This window comes from Typha angustifolia, chromosome 11, assembly GCF_048772165.1.
Source record: "Typha angustifolia cultivar Huaian chromosome 11, ASM4877216v1, whole genome shotgun sequence".
NCBI classification, from domain to species: Eukaryota; Viridiplantae; Streptophyta; class Magnoliopsida; order Poales; family Typhaceae; genus Typha; species Typha angustifolia.
The window spans coordinates 2,365,286-2,380,714 of NC_133249.1; the positions used below are offsets into that span (position 1 = coordinate 2,365,286).

At 37.7% G+C, this 15,429-nt stretch overlaps 2 protein-coding genes across 3 annotated transcripts; one reads left to right on the forward strand and one right to left on the reverse strand.

Moving 5' to 3' along the window:
- Positions 1-1,868: 1,868 nt before the first annotated feature.
- LOC140770459 (thioredoxin-like protein CITRX, chloroplastic) lies at positions 1,869-4,177 on the reverse strand. Its single transcript, XM_073111665.1, has 4 exons — positions 3,845-4,177; positions 3,636-3,758; positions 2,338-2,418; positions 1,869-2,257 (listed from the first exon to the last, which is right to left on the reverse strand). Exons 1-4 carry the CDS (start codon positions 4,079-4,081, stop codon positions 2,141-2,143), a joined length of 558 nt encoding a protein of 185 aa, XP_072967766.1. The 5' UTR covers positions 4,082-4,177; the 3' UTR covers positions 1,869-2,140.
- A 699-nt stretch (positions 4,178-4,876) lies between these two features.
- LOC140770887 (protein VACUOLELESS1) lies at positions 4,877-14,546 on the forward strand. 2 transcript variants are annotated; one of them, XM_073112208.1, is made up of 15 exons: positions 4,877-5,760; positions 5,986-6,276; positions 7,814-7,953; positions 8,608-8,713; positions 8,789-8,893; positions 9,103-9,192; positions 9,271-9,384; positions 10,741-10,848; positions 10,987-11,060; positions 11,172-11,226; positions 12,879-13,057; positions 13,283-13,412; positions 13,502-13,604; positions 13,819-13,916; positions 14,166-14,546. In XM_073112208.1, exons 1-15 carry the CDS (start codon positions 4,984-4,986, stop codon positions 14,325-14,327), a joined length of 2,532 nt encoding a protein of 843 aa, XP_072968309.1. In that variant the 5' UTR covers positions 4,877-4,983; the 3' UTR covers positions 14,328-14,546. The 2 variants fall into 2 exon arrangements, with proteins under 2 accessions (XP_072968309.1, XP_072968310.1); XM_073112209.1 differs by having other exon boundaries at positions 4,881-5,760; positions 8,801-8,893.
- Positions 14,547-15,429: the final 883 nt, after the last annotated feature.

A 15,429-nucleotide genomic window follows, 5' to 3' on the forward strand; every position in this document is an offset into this window, starting at 1 on the left:
ACTGATTCATTTGAGGGTGTCAAGAATTAAAGACTATAAGTTGGTTTCACAGAATCCATTATCCTGCCGTCATCCTCTGCTTTTTTTTGCTTGACAAAACCATGGGAGTTAGTAGCTTGTTTTCTTTTGGTAAAGGAGAACTTAGTGTGGTGGAGCTTTTTGAATACTTTAAGTCTCTGGAAATGAGGGGACTAATCTTTTGCAAGACATGGACATACTCTGAATATTATAAACGTGATTAGAATTCTGAAACAAAAAAAGATAAAGAATTATCTTCTCAGGGTATGAAGAAATTAGATTATTTGTTGCGTCAAACAAAATCCTACTCCGTTTATAGCGACTTGTCGAATTAAAGAAGCAAACTTTTGCATGACATAAAGATGATACAATAATCCACCCACTTTCAGAACCTTTCTCCCCTCAATGATAGGAACGATTAGGTAGTAACCTTTTTATGTACAAGATTACTAATTTCCAGGCTACGAAGAAAGAAAGCTCAGCTTAAGAATTGGTAGGGGAGACTTTTAAATTCTGAAAATTAGTTGTCGGTTTATGTGGTAATGTAAAGTTAAGAGTCAAAGTGAATCCCTCTGGTTGGTAAATTCTTCTAGAATTTCTCCTTTTCAAGGTGTGGTACTTCAAACTGGCAATGTGTTTAAAATTGGGCCGAGTTGGGTTGCAGAATTCTGGATCAGTATTTGGTTGAGAGAGCGTAGTTTAACTATCATCTTTCCTATTCTTTTTGAAATTATTTGAGATGAGGCTGTCTCAAATTCGGATGTGTGAGATGGGCAAAATTAGAATTTACAGTACAGAAGAATGATATCTGATACGTTGAAGCTGGAAGAGTAGCAAACTGCGAACTTAGTGATGAATAGTGGAGTACAAATGAGAGACGAGAAATATTGCTAAATGGAGGTTCTCTGCTGATAGTATTTTTACTGCAAAAGTCTGTTTATCGAGTTTTAAATAATAGAGGGTTAATTTCTAGAGCTTTGCCTAAAATGTGGAAGTAGAAATTTTCGTTAAATGTGAGAGCAATTCTGTGTTCATTGTGTCACAATAGAATATTAACTAGGTATAATATGTTGATGAAAGACTGGTCTGGAACTTCTCTTTTCCTATGCTGGACAGCAGAGGCTACTACCAAGAAGACTAGGAGACTGGTGCAAGGAGCTGAATAGGAGGACCAAGTGATCATGGATAGCTGCTGACCTCTCCTTTTGATTCTGGGCGATTGTTTTAGTTCCTGGTTGTTTGGGTTTGGGATTTAATGGTGGTCTGAATATTGTGGTAATTCTATTATTAGAGAGTCGACATAGTGCACAGGGATACTATTAGTATGTTTGTTAATCTTTGTACGGAGGCTAATTAATTTTAAGTTCCAATGAAACAGGACTGGAAACTTTTATATAAAAGAAAATCTTTTGCATGTAGAAATATGGCCTTGGCTTAGATTGTTTCACCTGTTTTGACATGACTTTGTTTAGGAGTAACAGAGGCATAATTCTTTCAACCAGAGTCTCATCATCTCAACACTGTAGAAGGATACAAGGTCATCAAATTATGAACCTAAAAAGAATCACTGTGATCTAAATAAGCCACTGCAAAGCATATCTTCTATACAGCATACAAAATACCGCTATAGTTCATGCTGGCTTCATCCGGAAATTGGTACCATTCGGAGTTTGGATTTCCATTCCCCTTTGGTAACTCCAAATACTAAAGAAAGTTTCAATGGAAGAAAGCCAAGAGGACGCAACGAAAGATCCCGAAAACCTAGCTTGGTAATTGATCATTAGAATGATAATAGAATGTTTCATCAGACTTTCAGTCTATTTGCTGATAAGTTTCCTTATGATATGATATTAGGACATAAATAGAACAATTCTTATTGCTGATCTACTGTAATGTTGTACATGACTCATTGGAGTTGTTCCCTCATAATAATCAAGCCTACAACAAGGAGAAAGAGACTGGAGCCTTACTGCTTAAAAGGTGCAACTGAACTACTAATTTCCAACAGGAGGAATTAAATATCTTCTATCCTATAATGACATGCCATTACTACTTTAAACAGAAAAAACAGCAGACCCTCAGACAAAACCTGATACAACAACAAGCTTCGCAGGCAAACTTTTTACATTTCATTATCAATAATGTTCTTGATCATTTCTGGTGGGATAAGTCCTTCAGTTCGTATAGCATCTTTGTTTGGGTCTGGACTGATGAAATATAGTGTTGGGAGGCCACGAACCTATCAATAAAATGCTGAGATTCAATAGGTTCCTGAAAATAAAAATTACATATATTGTGTATCGATAGCGGATTATGTACCTGCATATCTCTTGCAAATTCATATTCATCATCAGTGTCTACCTTGACAAATAGAGCATTGCTCTCGTACTCCACAGCAAGCTAAAGAAAATTTAAATATGATAAGAGTCAAAACCTGATAGCTGTCCAATAGGTTGTAATCTGAAATACTAAACCAACAGAAGTACAGAATAATAGCACAATATACTATCCTACAGATGAATCAGGAAGAGGTGAGCTTCACGGTCATGTACAATAATAATATTAATGGAAACGGAAACAGACATGATGGAAAAATGATATGGACAACCCAGTACATAGTTTTTGGTTTTTCCTTTTTCATATCATGAGCACAATGAGGTTTGACCATCCACTGACTATTGATCACCCAATTACCCAACAGCCCATACATTATAGGAAACCTCAGATACCAAAAGATTGCCATAATATATCACGTTTGGTACATTATTTTCCCTTTCCTCCCAAGTAGATAGAAATGTGGAACAAATACCATTTTAACTGATTTCTGCACAAATCCTAAGAAAAAGGCTAAGGAGAAAATTACCAAAATGCTTCACTTTTCATCCAAGTACAGAAAAAATTGGGGAACTCTATTGCAGAAGAACGAAAAAGAAAACCTTTCCCCTTGTCCTCATTTTGATCAATCCTTTGCTGGCATTCCATATTCTTGGAACCTCAAAATTACTTCCGCTCAATTCAGTAGATTGCCAATTGCTTCTTCTTTTTTTTTCCATCTCCTAAGTAGGGGTTTAGGTCCCCTTCCCCCTGTTTTCCCGACAACTCCGTATCCTGTCTAACATTAATACATTTCCAACATTTTCTTCTAGGTAAGCCCTCGACTCCTAGTAATCCTTGTTTGGAGATAGAAATCATCCACATTTGAAAACTAAATTAAGATCAAACATGTTTTAGTCAAGTGACAAAAGAAAACAGGATGGTAACTTCAGCAATCAAATATAAGAGCAAACCAGAGAAACAAATCAATACCATTCGAGAAGCACGCTAGTCAAGTCCATGTTTGCAAGCAATAACAACATTTTGGAGGTACATAGTCAAACAATTAAACCCCTAAGATAACCAAGCAACCATGGAAACTTTCACAATTCAAAGACATAAAATTTTATATGGTCTTAATAATTTTTGCAACTAGATAAGCAGTCAGCAACCAAAGAACTGAAATTGAAGCACAAGTTCACTTACCTACGATAATTAGAACTAAAAATTATAAAATCCCTCGTTTAACTAGAAATTCCAATCATGAAGAAAAACTAAGAGAGAATAATAAAAGGAATGCATACCGTTTCAAGCTCCTGAGCCATCATAATACATGGTCCGCACCAGGTCGCATAGAAGTCGACAACAAGGGGAACGCTCCGCTCTCCTTTAACCATTTCCTGCACTTCTTTGGCCGACACCTTCTTCTGCAACCCCCACCACCACCACCCAAAACCTCAAAAATCGTTGAGAGAGAAAGAAATAGCCAAAAACTAGAGATGGGTCTCCATACCACGACATAATCCTCTCTGATGTACTGGGCGGAGGGGGGACTGGACACCAAACTTCCGTTGCTGCTGCTGCGAATGCTGTTCCTGCGGCTACGGAAAGTAGACGAAGAGAGGGGCTTGTGGGAGTTGTTGGGGAAGCCAAGAGAACCGTACCGAGGTACCGAGAGAGACGAATGCGCCAGACCAACACCGGCAAAGGTAGAGGACGAGAAGGAGGAGCTCTGAAGTACCCCCACCATGCTGAGAGAGAGAGAGAGAGGGGGACGGTGACGAGTTCTTTGCGGGGGGTTTAAGCGAGTCTTATCTTGAAGGTAGCAGTAAAGGATAATGGGTCGGGTCGAGATTTAGCCCGGCCAAATATTATGTGAAACACTGCACCTTGTCCTTGTGTTCTTAATCGATTCCTATTGTCTAAATCTCCTTCACGCACTCTCGTGCCTTATAACCGCCGTCTTAGCGGCGGCAAGAGTTAGTGATTTGGGAACAAAGTATCAAGCTGGTTGGACATTTGGTGAATCGTATCCCATTTACCAATAATTAGATCTTCTTAGTCGAAGTCAAATCGTCTTCGGATCAATCATTAAAGTAACCTTGAATGTAAGGGGAAATTTATATTACCCCTGTATAATTATGCTGAAATTAAATTATCTATGACTTTTACTTATCACTCTAACATCGTGTGATCCAAACTAATCAGATTATCATAGTACCTACAACTTGAACAATCAAATGAAATTTATAGAATGATTTTAGGGATAATTAAGCCTAGATCTCTTAAGCTTTTTGTTTACTTGTATATAGATTCTCTTATTATTTAGATTATTAATTTATCAGTGAGCGAGGAAATATTAGAATAGTTTAACGAATTGAAGTGTTATAAAAGATCTATAGAAAAATGGTTGTAGAATTAGAGTTCGTTCTGACGGAGAAAAGAAATAATATTAAGACATTTAAAATGAGAAAAAGAATATTGTTTCCTCCTCTCGACAAAACAGGGTGTACGGGTCCCTCCGTTCCTCCGTAATCCTCCTCCTCCTCCTCCTCCTCTCTCTCTCTTATTTCTTCTCCAGCTCTCTTGCGATTGATCTATTAGCTTCCGTTATCTTCTCCTTCGTCCCCCCCCCCCCCCCCAACCCTAGCCATGGCGGCCGTGGCCGTCGCTGCGGAGTGGCAGCAACTCTACGACCGCTACTACCGCAAGCCGGAGATCTACTCCCTCCAATGGGGCCGCATGGACATCTCCCGCCACCGCGTCGCTTGCGCTCCGTTCGGCGGCCCTATCGCCGCCATCCGAGATGATTCCAAGATCGTACAACTCTACGCCGAGTCCGCGCGCCGCAAGCTCCTCATCTTTAACTCCGCCGGTGTCCCCATCTCCTCCACCGCCTGGGACCGCCCCGGCGGCCGCCTCGTTGGCATGGCCTGGATTGACGACCTCCTCCTCGTCTGTGTTGTCCAGGACGGCTCCGTCTACCGCTTTGACCTCCGTGCCGAGCTCGTCGGCCCACAGATCTCCCTCGGCAAGGAGTGCTTCGAGCAGGGCATTGTTGAGTGCGTATTCTGGGGCAACGGCATGATCTGCGTCACCGAGGGGAATCAAATCTTTTGCATTCCCGACTTCAAGAACCCAACGCCGTGCAAGCTCGCCGACCCGGGGATCGAGGAGTACCCTCTGTGCGTGGCGGTCATCGAACCGCAGTACACGATGTCGGGAAATGTGGAGGTGCTGCTCGGGGTGGGTGATTACGTACTCGCGGTGGATCAGGACGGGGTGCAGCAGCTCGGTCTCGGGATAGGGCCGCTGCAGAGGATGGCGGTGTCGCAGAATGGGAAATATCTGGCAGCTTTTACGCATGATGGACGACTTCTGGTCATCCCCACGGATTTCTCCAGGATCATGTTGGAGTACAATTGCGAGGTTGGTTTTCGATTTTGTAGTTGTAGAAGCATATGGCAGTTACTCAGAGTTCATACCTAATATTGATGTTACACACCTTTTGGTATCCTTAAGTTTATTGTCTATTATAACATTGCTGTAGCTGTGAATGCTGATGTTTCTTGACCAGATGTTGGAGTAATGATGTAGTTCGGGAACTCTTAACTACATTAATTTTTCTTCTTCTTTTTCCCCCTTGTTTTGCAGTCAGCACTACCTCCAGAGCAGATGGCTTGGTGTGGACTTGACAGTGTGCTTCTTTACTGGGATGAAACGCTTCTGATGGTGGGGCCGACTGGAGATCCAGTACAATATCCATGTGATGAATCAATAAAACTTATTCCTGAATGTGATGGAGTAAGAATACTTTCAAATTCAAGTATGGAATTTCTGCAACGAGTTCCCGATTCTACTGTCTCGATCTTTCTAACTGGAAGCACATCGCCAGCAGCTTTGCTGTATGATGCTTTGGATCACTTTGAGATGCGCAGCGCTAAGGTATCTTCTTTAGTTGATTATCCTGAAGGCACATCTAGGCTCTCTTTATTGATATATCATCTGGCCAGTGGGCTTATACTTTCAGACTTCCTCGGCAATAGCACCTTAATGTCCTATGTGGGATTTGATATAAGCAGCTTCGCATTCTTGCACTTAGGAGAATGTGTAGCGTAGTGCCAGCTTGTCTTTCAAGATTACACTCCCTTGTCTTCTTGTTGTAGCATTGTTGAACTTCGTCGCAGTAGAATCTTAGGCCTTGTTTGCTTTGAATTTAGGGATCCCTTTGAACTGGTTCAGTAACCACACATTATTATTATTTTTTAACCAAGTTCATTTTCTAAAAAAATCAAAACTAAGAAATGAGACCAATTAGTTAAGTTCGGAACTTAACCTTAAACCAAACAAGACCTTAATGTCCTATGTGGGGGTTTGATATAAGCCACCTCACCATGCTTATATTTAGGAGAATGTGTAGTTCCATCATGTCTTTAGAGATTACACTCCCTTGTCTTTTGTTGTAGCTTATTGCAATAGTAGACATTTGCTCATGCCTCATGCAGGGATCTGCTAGAATTTGCTGCAATGATAGAGGCATTATGGAGGGGTGTCTCTATGCACAATGGTGGTGAAGCAAGGAACCTCTTCAGTTATCGTCATAGGCCTATGTACCCTTTGTCTTCCATAACCCACACTGGAGGAAAACTAGTGCATTAGACACATTTACCTAGCACTAAATGCTACATGATGATCTTGCAATGAGATTGAATGTAGCATTTATAGTTAAAAGTTAAAAGGTAAAGAAATAGAAAGAGATTATATGCTTGTGTTGGTCGTGCTATGAAATTTGATGTAGTCGATTTGGTTATAGAAAAAGATGCATGGATTGGTATGAATCATGCGTATGGAGATACGGTACATTATGGATGCGTGTGGAGAATCATTAGCATACAAGAAGGGTGGAAATAATGGATTGGTCTTATCGAAGGTTCAGCATCCATTGAACATGGCTTACAAGAGTATGGAGGAACCCAAAATAGGGAGAACAACATAAACCAAAGCTAACTAGCAAAGAGTTAAGTTAACTTTAAAGGATTTGTGTTCTATGATATGTTGTTCGGATCCAGCACTTTGATAATTGAGGAGGAGACTTTTGCTACCTGCTACTTCTGCTAAGATTGATTGGTGGATACAATATGGTGATAATAGTTTCTTTAGGATTGTGTCCAAGCATGAGGTATTCTTTTATTCTAATTTTTTATTTGGAATAAAGGACCTATAACTTGATTGATAATTGAGCATATAAAATGTATCTGATGCATATAACTGTACTTTTGACCTCCGACTGTATGAGTTGAAACTTCCTAACTGAACTCTTGTGTTTTTCCTTTCTTGGTAACTTTTCTATTACTTTTCCTTGTTCTTTTATTGAAGTTGAGGATTTTTCCACCATATGATGAAAGAATATAACTCATGAGTTCTCAACTTCCTTCTTCTCGTTAACCTTTAGTTATACTCTGAATGCCGTGATCCTTGACAGGCTGATGAAAACTTACGATTGATTCGGTCCTCACTGCCAGAAGCAATTGAGAATTGTATAGATGCTTCCGGTCATGAATTTGATATTTCGCGCCAGCAGACACTAATGAGAGCTGCTAGTTATGGTCATACTTTTTGCAGGTTAGGTTTTATTTATTTTTTAAATTTTATATTTGATCAAATTTCAATCATATTCTGGGGTTTAACTAGCTTCATTCAAGCCTTCAGTAACTTCACTATAGGTGCATCATATAATTTTGATATCTCTATCAAGTCGTCACAAACATGAAGGCTCCTTGGACTCTTCAATGTGAGAAGCATAGATATTTATAACTAGAGGCTGAGTTGCTGATGTAGCAGATTAACAGTCTAATTGCATGAGCAACTAGGCTCTCTTAGGTGCTCTCAGGAGACTCTGGTACACATGTAGGGCACATACATGGGTGCTTAAATGACATTTCAGAGCACTAGTTGTTAAAACTGGTGTCCATAAATGTTTGGTCAGTTGGAAATATTGACACGGTGTGGATGCATGTATTTTTGTGAGTAAAGTCGTAAACTAAGTTTTTGCTGTTATTTCTTCCTATGTTAACTTTTGATCTGATTGTCACAATACTTGTCAGAAATACATCTCATTCTTCTTTCTTTAGTGGGTTATTTTATTTTGGTAAAAGAAGTTTGTTAGTCTTTTGTTTTCTTTTAGTGCACCAAACACTATCGTAGTTTATTTTGTTTAGAAAGAACACCTTCTTTCTGGTTTTGATCTCGGGAATGATATCCAGTTGGCTTTGGCAGTCAATTTCCACGTGATCGCTTTCAAGAAATGTGCAAAACGCTTCGAGTGTTAAACGCTGTTCGTGATCCTGAGATTGGTATCCCACTAAGTATTCAACAGTACAAGGTAATTACCATCTTGGAACTTTAACTTTTTTTTTTATTGTGAAATCTTTTACTTAATCTTTTTTTATAACCATAGTCTCTACCTCAGTTGCTTACTGCACCAGTTCTTGTTGGGCGATTGGTTAATGCTCAGAAGCACCTCCTGGCTCTTCGAATCTCAGAGTACCTTAACCTGAACCCCGTAATATTCTTCCTCCACCTGCATTTAGCTTGGCTCTATCTTGCATTGATAATGAACAATACATCTATACAATTATGTTGCAAAGACATGATTGCATTTTCATTCATGTTTCATTGTTTTTGTAATAAATGTGAATTTATATTCCAAGTACGTGAATGATTATCCATATTCACAAAGAAAATTTTTGCTTTTTCTGGAACCTTGTATAGGAGGTGGTTATTATGCACTGGGCTTGTGCAAAGATAACATCATCATCTGCTATCGAAGATGCTGCCCTTCTCGAAAGTTTACTTGACAAGGTTTGCGATTTCCATACCATGGGCATATATTCTCTGTATTTATCTTACATCTTCTGAGCAACAGTATTTGAATTACAGCTGCAATTATGCAAAGGCATATCTTATGCAGCAGTAGCTGCTCATGCAGATAACATTGGACGGCAAAAGTTAGCAGCACTGCTTGTAGATCATGAACCACGATCTTCCAAGCAGGTGTGTTAACTTGCTCAAACAAAATCTTTTCCATATGTTTAGCTAATACCCGTTGCATCTACTAGAATGAGCAGTTCAGGACCAGAGGAAATCTATGGACGAAATAGTTGGTTATCCATTTTAAATATTTTAGATAAAAGAAGGTTCTTTTGGTTTGTTTCTCTTTATTTTGATAATTTCGAGTAGTCTATTATAACTTACTAGAAAAGACCTAGTATGTACTATTTAGCGAATTCTTCCATAGGTTATACTTCATATTATTCTTGGTAAATGATGACCCTGGATGTGCCAATTGTTGATTTTGTTTGTCTACCTTCGCATCCATTTTCACCTGTAGCTGATCATAAGATGTAATGAACTGTCCATGTATGTACATCTAAAGGAATGAATTATAGTTATGATAATCATATTCTCGTTTGCTCTTCTTTTCTTTTTCTTGTGGCAGGATCACATGGAGTTTTTTTTTTGGTTGAATTATAGGCCACATGATTTCAGTCCCCAAAATTGGGTAATATGAGTATCAAATTAATTGAGAGCGTTAGGCGCATCAATTGTAAAAATCTTACTAAGTTTTGAGAAGGATTACAAAAGCTAGTACTTCAGAATAAAGTTTTAAGGAAAGATTTGAAGGCTAATAGGTCGTCTGGCAACCACAGCTGCATTGCCATATTGGTTATATATGTGTGGTTAAAATAAGGTTATGTGCTTAAACATCTAGAAAAGAATTCAACAGGATTTATATCTACAGTATGGACCAACACACCTGCTAGCTTACCTCCAGGTTGTATCAAATCATTTCTGATCGATCAAGGCCACATAGGATCTAATCAGGTCTCGGAGGTGCAGACCGGACCTGATCAACTGCCCAACCTAGTGCACTTAGCCGCTTGGTCCAAGAATTAGCTTATATGCTCAAGAATGCTCAAATACACTGCTTGGTCCAAACACCTTGTGTAGACAATTGTTTAGTGACTATCAAGCCTTTTAGTATGGCCCACTCCTGAGGCTGAGGTAAGCATCTAACAATAAAAATCATGCCTAAGAACAAAGAAAAGGGCTTCAGTTGGAGAAGAGACTGATCTAACTTGTCACCCCAAATGACCAATTCCCCACACCGACGTCTCTTCAATGACATTTCCAGCTGACAGCCAGGCATATAAAGGTGTATGAAGTTACTAATAGAGATACATATAGAGAAGCTTATTTTGTAAAACTCAATCAGGTCTTGCTGTTTTGCATAGCTACTAATTATTGCTTTGTTGCACCATCGAAGCATTTTATTTGTTTTGAGCAATTGCCTCCTTGCAATATCTGAAAGATAAACTATGAGTAATTATGGCAATTTATTTTTATTAGGTGCCTTTGTTGTTAAGCATTGAAGAGGAGGATTCTGCACTAGCAAAGGCAACTGAAAGTGGCGATACTGACCTCGTTTATCTTGTTCTCTTCCACATCTGGCATAAGGTGGCGTGTCTACAAACTTTAAAGCATGCTTCCTTATCTCTCTATGTGGCACATATATGCCAATGTATGCTTGTTTGTACACATTACCTTAATGGACGTCTATGCATGTTCCACATAACTTAAGTCATATTATTGCAGAAGCCTGCGTTGGATTTCTTTGGCACAATCAATGCAAGACCTTTGGCTCGTGATCTGTTTATCACATATGCAAGGTAATTCAAAAAGTTCCATTCATGATTGCCTTTTTCTTATTACCCTCCTGGACGTGAACTGTGGTCTCAAAATTAAGAGCTTAAGTACATTTTTGTTCTCTCTTTTTGTAGGTGTTATAAGCATGAATTTCTGAAGGACTTTTTTCTGTCAACAGGTCGACTTCAAGTATGTTGAGTTAATTGAAACATTCTATAACTTTTAATGTGATTTTTCAAGCAAGTCTTTGTTCTAGTAGAACTTTCTGAATGTGAATCACTGGTCGATTGGACCAAGTAGTTTGACCTTCATTTGTATGAAAAAAATATTATTAGTCTTTTCTGATGGAAGATGACATGCCTACAGACCAGTTTTGATAATTATTATCATACCAATGTTGGTCGTTTCATTTTCTACAGTGATAATAATGTTTTCTTGATCTTTACATTCTCCACACACGGTCACAATTGTTGCCATTTTCCCTGTATATGCTGCAAGACTATCTTCTTCATTAGTTACTTCTAAGTTGAAACTCAGATATTAAAATCAATTAAACTACTTGAAATAGATGAGAAGGCTCCAAACTGATTTGCAGATTTCTCACAAGTAGGTATCAACCTGACATCAGCCCTCTAGATACTGTTACCAGATTTCGTGAGAGAAAAATCAAGTGATAAAAGAATTCCATAAAACCAACTAGATCAGTTATTGAATAGCATAATTTACCTTCTTGGTTACAATTTTTTCTCCCGTAATACAGGAACAACCCTAAAAAAAAATACTCTAGATGTGAAAATAGTGAAGACATGGGAAAACTAAAACTCTTAATTAGGGATTTGTGTTCATCTCTCAGGAACATTTGAGCCAAAGAGCCAGATGAGGCTTAATCCCATCATTGTGAAAGAAATCCATGTGATCATTCAAAAAGTTTATAATAGACCAAAGTGAAGTGTTATTGTTTGGATAATTCATGTAACAATAGATGAACTAACTGTTGATAGTTGCTTCTGTTTACTTGCATGGTACCAGATATAAATAGGCACAGTGTTGAAATAATACTGTTAATAAAATGTAATTCTTCTTTTTGGTGTAATAATACTGTTAATAATTTTGTTGTATTTGAACCACTCTTTAGTAGTTCAAATACATCGTGCAAGAAAATTGAATACAAAATTATGTTACTTTTTTCAACTGATAGTGCACTTGTCTTGTATTGTTTTGTGATATATTAAATTTTATACAGATATGCACATTTTGAAGGTAGTGACATTGTTCAACTGTTTGTGCTTTTATAGACATGAGACATGCATGTTCTAAGTTGCATATATTTATTTAATTTCAAATGTACTTATCTCCCTGCTTTATGGCCTTATGTTGTTTCACGCCCTACTCTTTGCTTTTATCCAAAATGACTCTTTCTTTTGACTTTAATTTCCAGTAACTCCGTATTTTCAACTAGAAACAGAAGTTAACTCACCAATTGGGTTATTTTAACTAGAGAAACTTCATTACTCCAAAAAGCAGGGGGTTAAATACAAAATTTCCTTTAAATTGATATAAAGAATTTGCCAACAACAAGTAAATGTTAAATTGCCTGTTATTTATATGTTATAACTGCTAGAAAATTTAAAAATGAATAAGGTTATTTTTGGTGGTATTATAACAACATGTTATGTCAGAATGTTTACTTTTTTCAGTTTTTCCTTAAGATTTTTATATGATTAAGATATATATCTAGCACCTTAGCAGCGTAAGTTGTTCTTTAGCTTATGTGTAGAGTTCTGCCTTTCTTACTAATTGTTTAGTTTATTAATGATGATCCAAATAATTGCCTTTTACAGGAGGTAGCTTTCCTTCTGTTAAAGGAATCGTGGAATTCAGAAAATCCAATGGCAAGCAAAGGATCTCCTCTTCATGGTCCACGAATAAGGCTAATAGAGCAGGCTCAGAAGCTCTTTTCTGAGACCAAGGAACTTACATTCGAAATGAAAGCTAGTGAAGAGCATGCTAAATTGTTGAGGTAATGAAATGTTGGATGAACTGTTTTGGAGCTTATGTTTATTTACTTGTACCTTGATGATTTCTAGTAAAGTGACAAAGATGAATTTAAAAAAGGTTTTCTTCTCATGTCCAAAACATTAGACATATGAGGGGCCTCAATGGCCTAAAAAAGGACAAATTTTGCTTTCTTATGGTAGACCAGAGGTTCTATCTAGTGAACATTGTTTACCAATCTTGTTATCAGATTGCAGCATGAATTAGAAGTCTCCACAAAGCAGGCTATATTTGTGGACTCTAGCATAAGTGACACTATCAGAACATGCATTGTTCTAGGAAATCACCGTGCTGCGCTGAGAGTGAGAACAGAATTCAAGGTTCTTACCTGTGCTTCACTCAAAACAAGTCCTGCAATATATGCTGTATGTGCCATCTTTTGATCCTTTCTAATCGAGATCTTTTCTAGGTTTCTGAGAAGAGGTGGTACTGGCTCAAAGCTTTTGCACTTGCTACTGTCAGAGATTGGGAGGGTTTGGAGAAGTTTTCGAAGGAGAAGAGACCACCTGGTGGTAAGATATTCAGAGTTTACATTATCTTGTAACTTGTATTGGTGCCCTTGGGTTTCAACTTTGCAGTTGAAAAGAATAATACTCGGTGACTTTATCGCACTATTATTTTTCTCTGAAGAGAAAACAAAAGACTGTTTTGGAGCTCCATTTTTATAGACTAATAATATATGTGTCCATAATTATGTACATAACTCCATATTTCTTTGGACTCTAGGCTATAAACCATTTGTGGAAGCATGTATTGATGCTGATGAGAAAGAAGAAGCTCTTAAATACATTCCAAAGCTTACGGAACCCCGTGAAAGATCAGAGGTATAATTTCAATCTTTCTGGTTGGTTGTACCTGTACATCCATCCATATGTGGAAATATTCTGAAGGATCTCTGGTTAAGTAATTATTTTGTGCTCAAGGATTAAGTTGCAGATTTATGCATTGCTGCCTTTGCAAATTCCAAAAAGCTCTAGTTTCATGGCATTAGTATAAATTATTCAGAATCAATAGTTTAGCTTGATAACTACCATCCACATATCACTGATCATTTCACATTTCTATTTGGACAGGCATATGCGCGAATTGGCATGGCAAAGGAAGCTGCAGATGTTGCTTCTCAGGCTAAAGATACGGAACTCTTTAGTCGTTTAAAATCAACTTTGTCACAAAATGCAGCTGCTTCCTCCATTTTTGATACACTGCTGGATCGGTTGTCTTTCCAGGGAGCTTAAATAAGAAGGCTTTCATTGGCTGCATATTCATGTAGCATGATTAATACTTCTAGGCATACATCTTACTCATGTCAATATGTACTCTTTTTATTTTGTTTTGTTTTTCCTCTCTTGTGTATGGCTTGTTTGCATAACAAATGTAATTTAAAGATATCCCCTGTTTCGTTGAACAAATCTTTTTGTAATCACAAGGTTTTTGGTGATGGTGGGTCATGTTCATATTACTTTCGAAATAAAAGTAGTGATTATATTAGCTCAAATAATGCATGCGATAATTTCGTTGCATGACAGCATAAAGGATGATGTTTGAAAGTTGCCTTTTTTGACTGCAGTTAGGCTGCTAACATGATGTACGTAACTACATTTAACTCAGTTTTAGAGTCTTTGCACGGTCAGTTAGTTTACATATACACCTTATGATTGTTGCATATTTTGGACGAAGCAAACATAAAACATGATCAGTTGTATTGGCTATCCATCATCCGCGGAGAAATTTCTGGCGGACGAGTTTTATGAAGTCTGGCGTTCGGATATTTGGATGTAGGTATAGAAGAGTTTGGATGTAGTTTTAAGTCTAAACCTGGTTCTTGTAATTTTTAAAACTTGAATAAGAGCTGTTACTTTTAATTTTTTAATTTCAATGAGAAAGCTTGGTGTTTGATTGTAAATCAGTTCAGTTACACTTAATGTGACATGAATTAGTAGTAGATTTAAGAGATTTTTATGTTAAATAATTAAAATGAGATGATCAGAGGAGAGAGAGAGAAGAATTAAATTGTCTTTTTAAGAGTAAAATGATAATAAAATTTTATTGGTAAATATAGAAACAACTAAATGGATGACGAGAGGAGAGAGGATAATGGATTTTACGTAGGTTGCTTTTAAATCTATTTTACCTTAAACTAGTGTTTGCATGCAAAATTAATTTACGGTTCACTATACCACAGAGGATCCAAACGAGTGTGCAGAAAAATCCAGCACATACGAGGCTGCATGGTGGCGTAAGCTTTCTAACGTTAAATGATTTGCTGCCTATTATTAGCTTATGCCTTTCCCACATTATTTTGGATTCGTTGGGTCTTTTCCAGTTGCTAGGTAATAA

Coding starts and splice junctions, on each gene's coding strand:
- LOC140770459 (XM_073111665.1), bottom strand. CDS start 4,081: ATGGTGGGGGTACTTCAGAGCTCCTCCTTCTCGTCCTCTACCTTTGCC. Junction 3,759..3,844: donor TCAGAGAGGATTATGTCGTG/GTATGGAGACCC, acceptor TGGGGGTTGCAG/AAGAAGGTGTCGGCCAAAGA. Junction 2,419..3,635: donor TGGCTCAGGAGCTTGAAACG/GTATGCATTCCT, acceptor AATTTTCTTTAG/CTTGCTGTGGAGTACGAGAG.
- LOC140770887 (XM_073112208.1), top strand. CDS start 4,984: ATGGCGGCCGTGGCCGTCGCTGCGGAGTGGCAGCAACTCTACGACCGC. Junction 5,761..5,985: donor TGTTGGAGTACAATTGCGAG/GTTGGTTTTCGA, acceptor CTTGTTTTGCAG/TCAGCACTACCTCCAGAGCA. Junction 9,193..9,270: donor TCGAAAGTTTACTTGACAAG/GTTTGCGATTTC, acceptor TTTGAATTACAG/CTGCAATTATGCAAAGGCAT.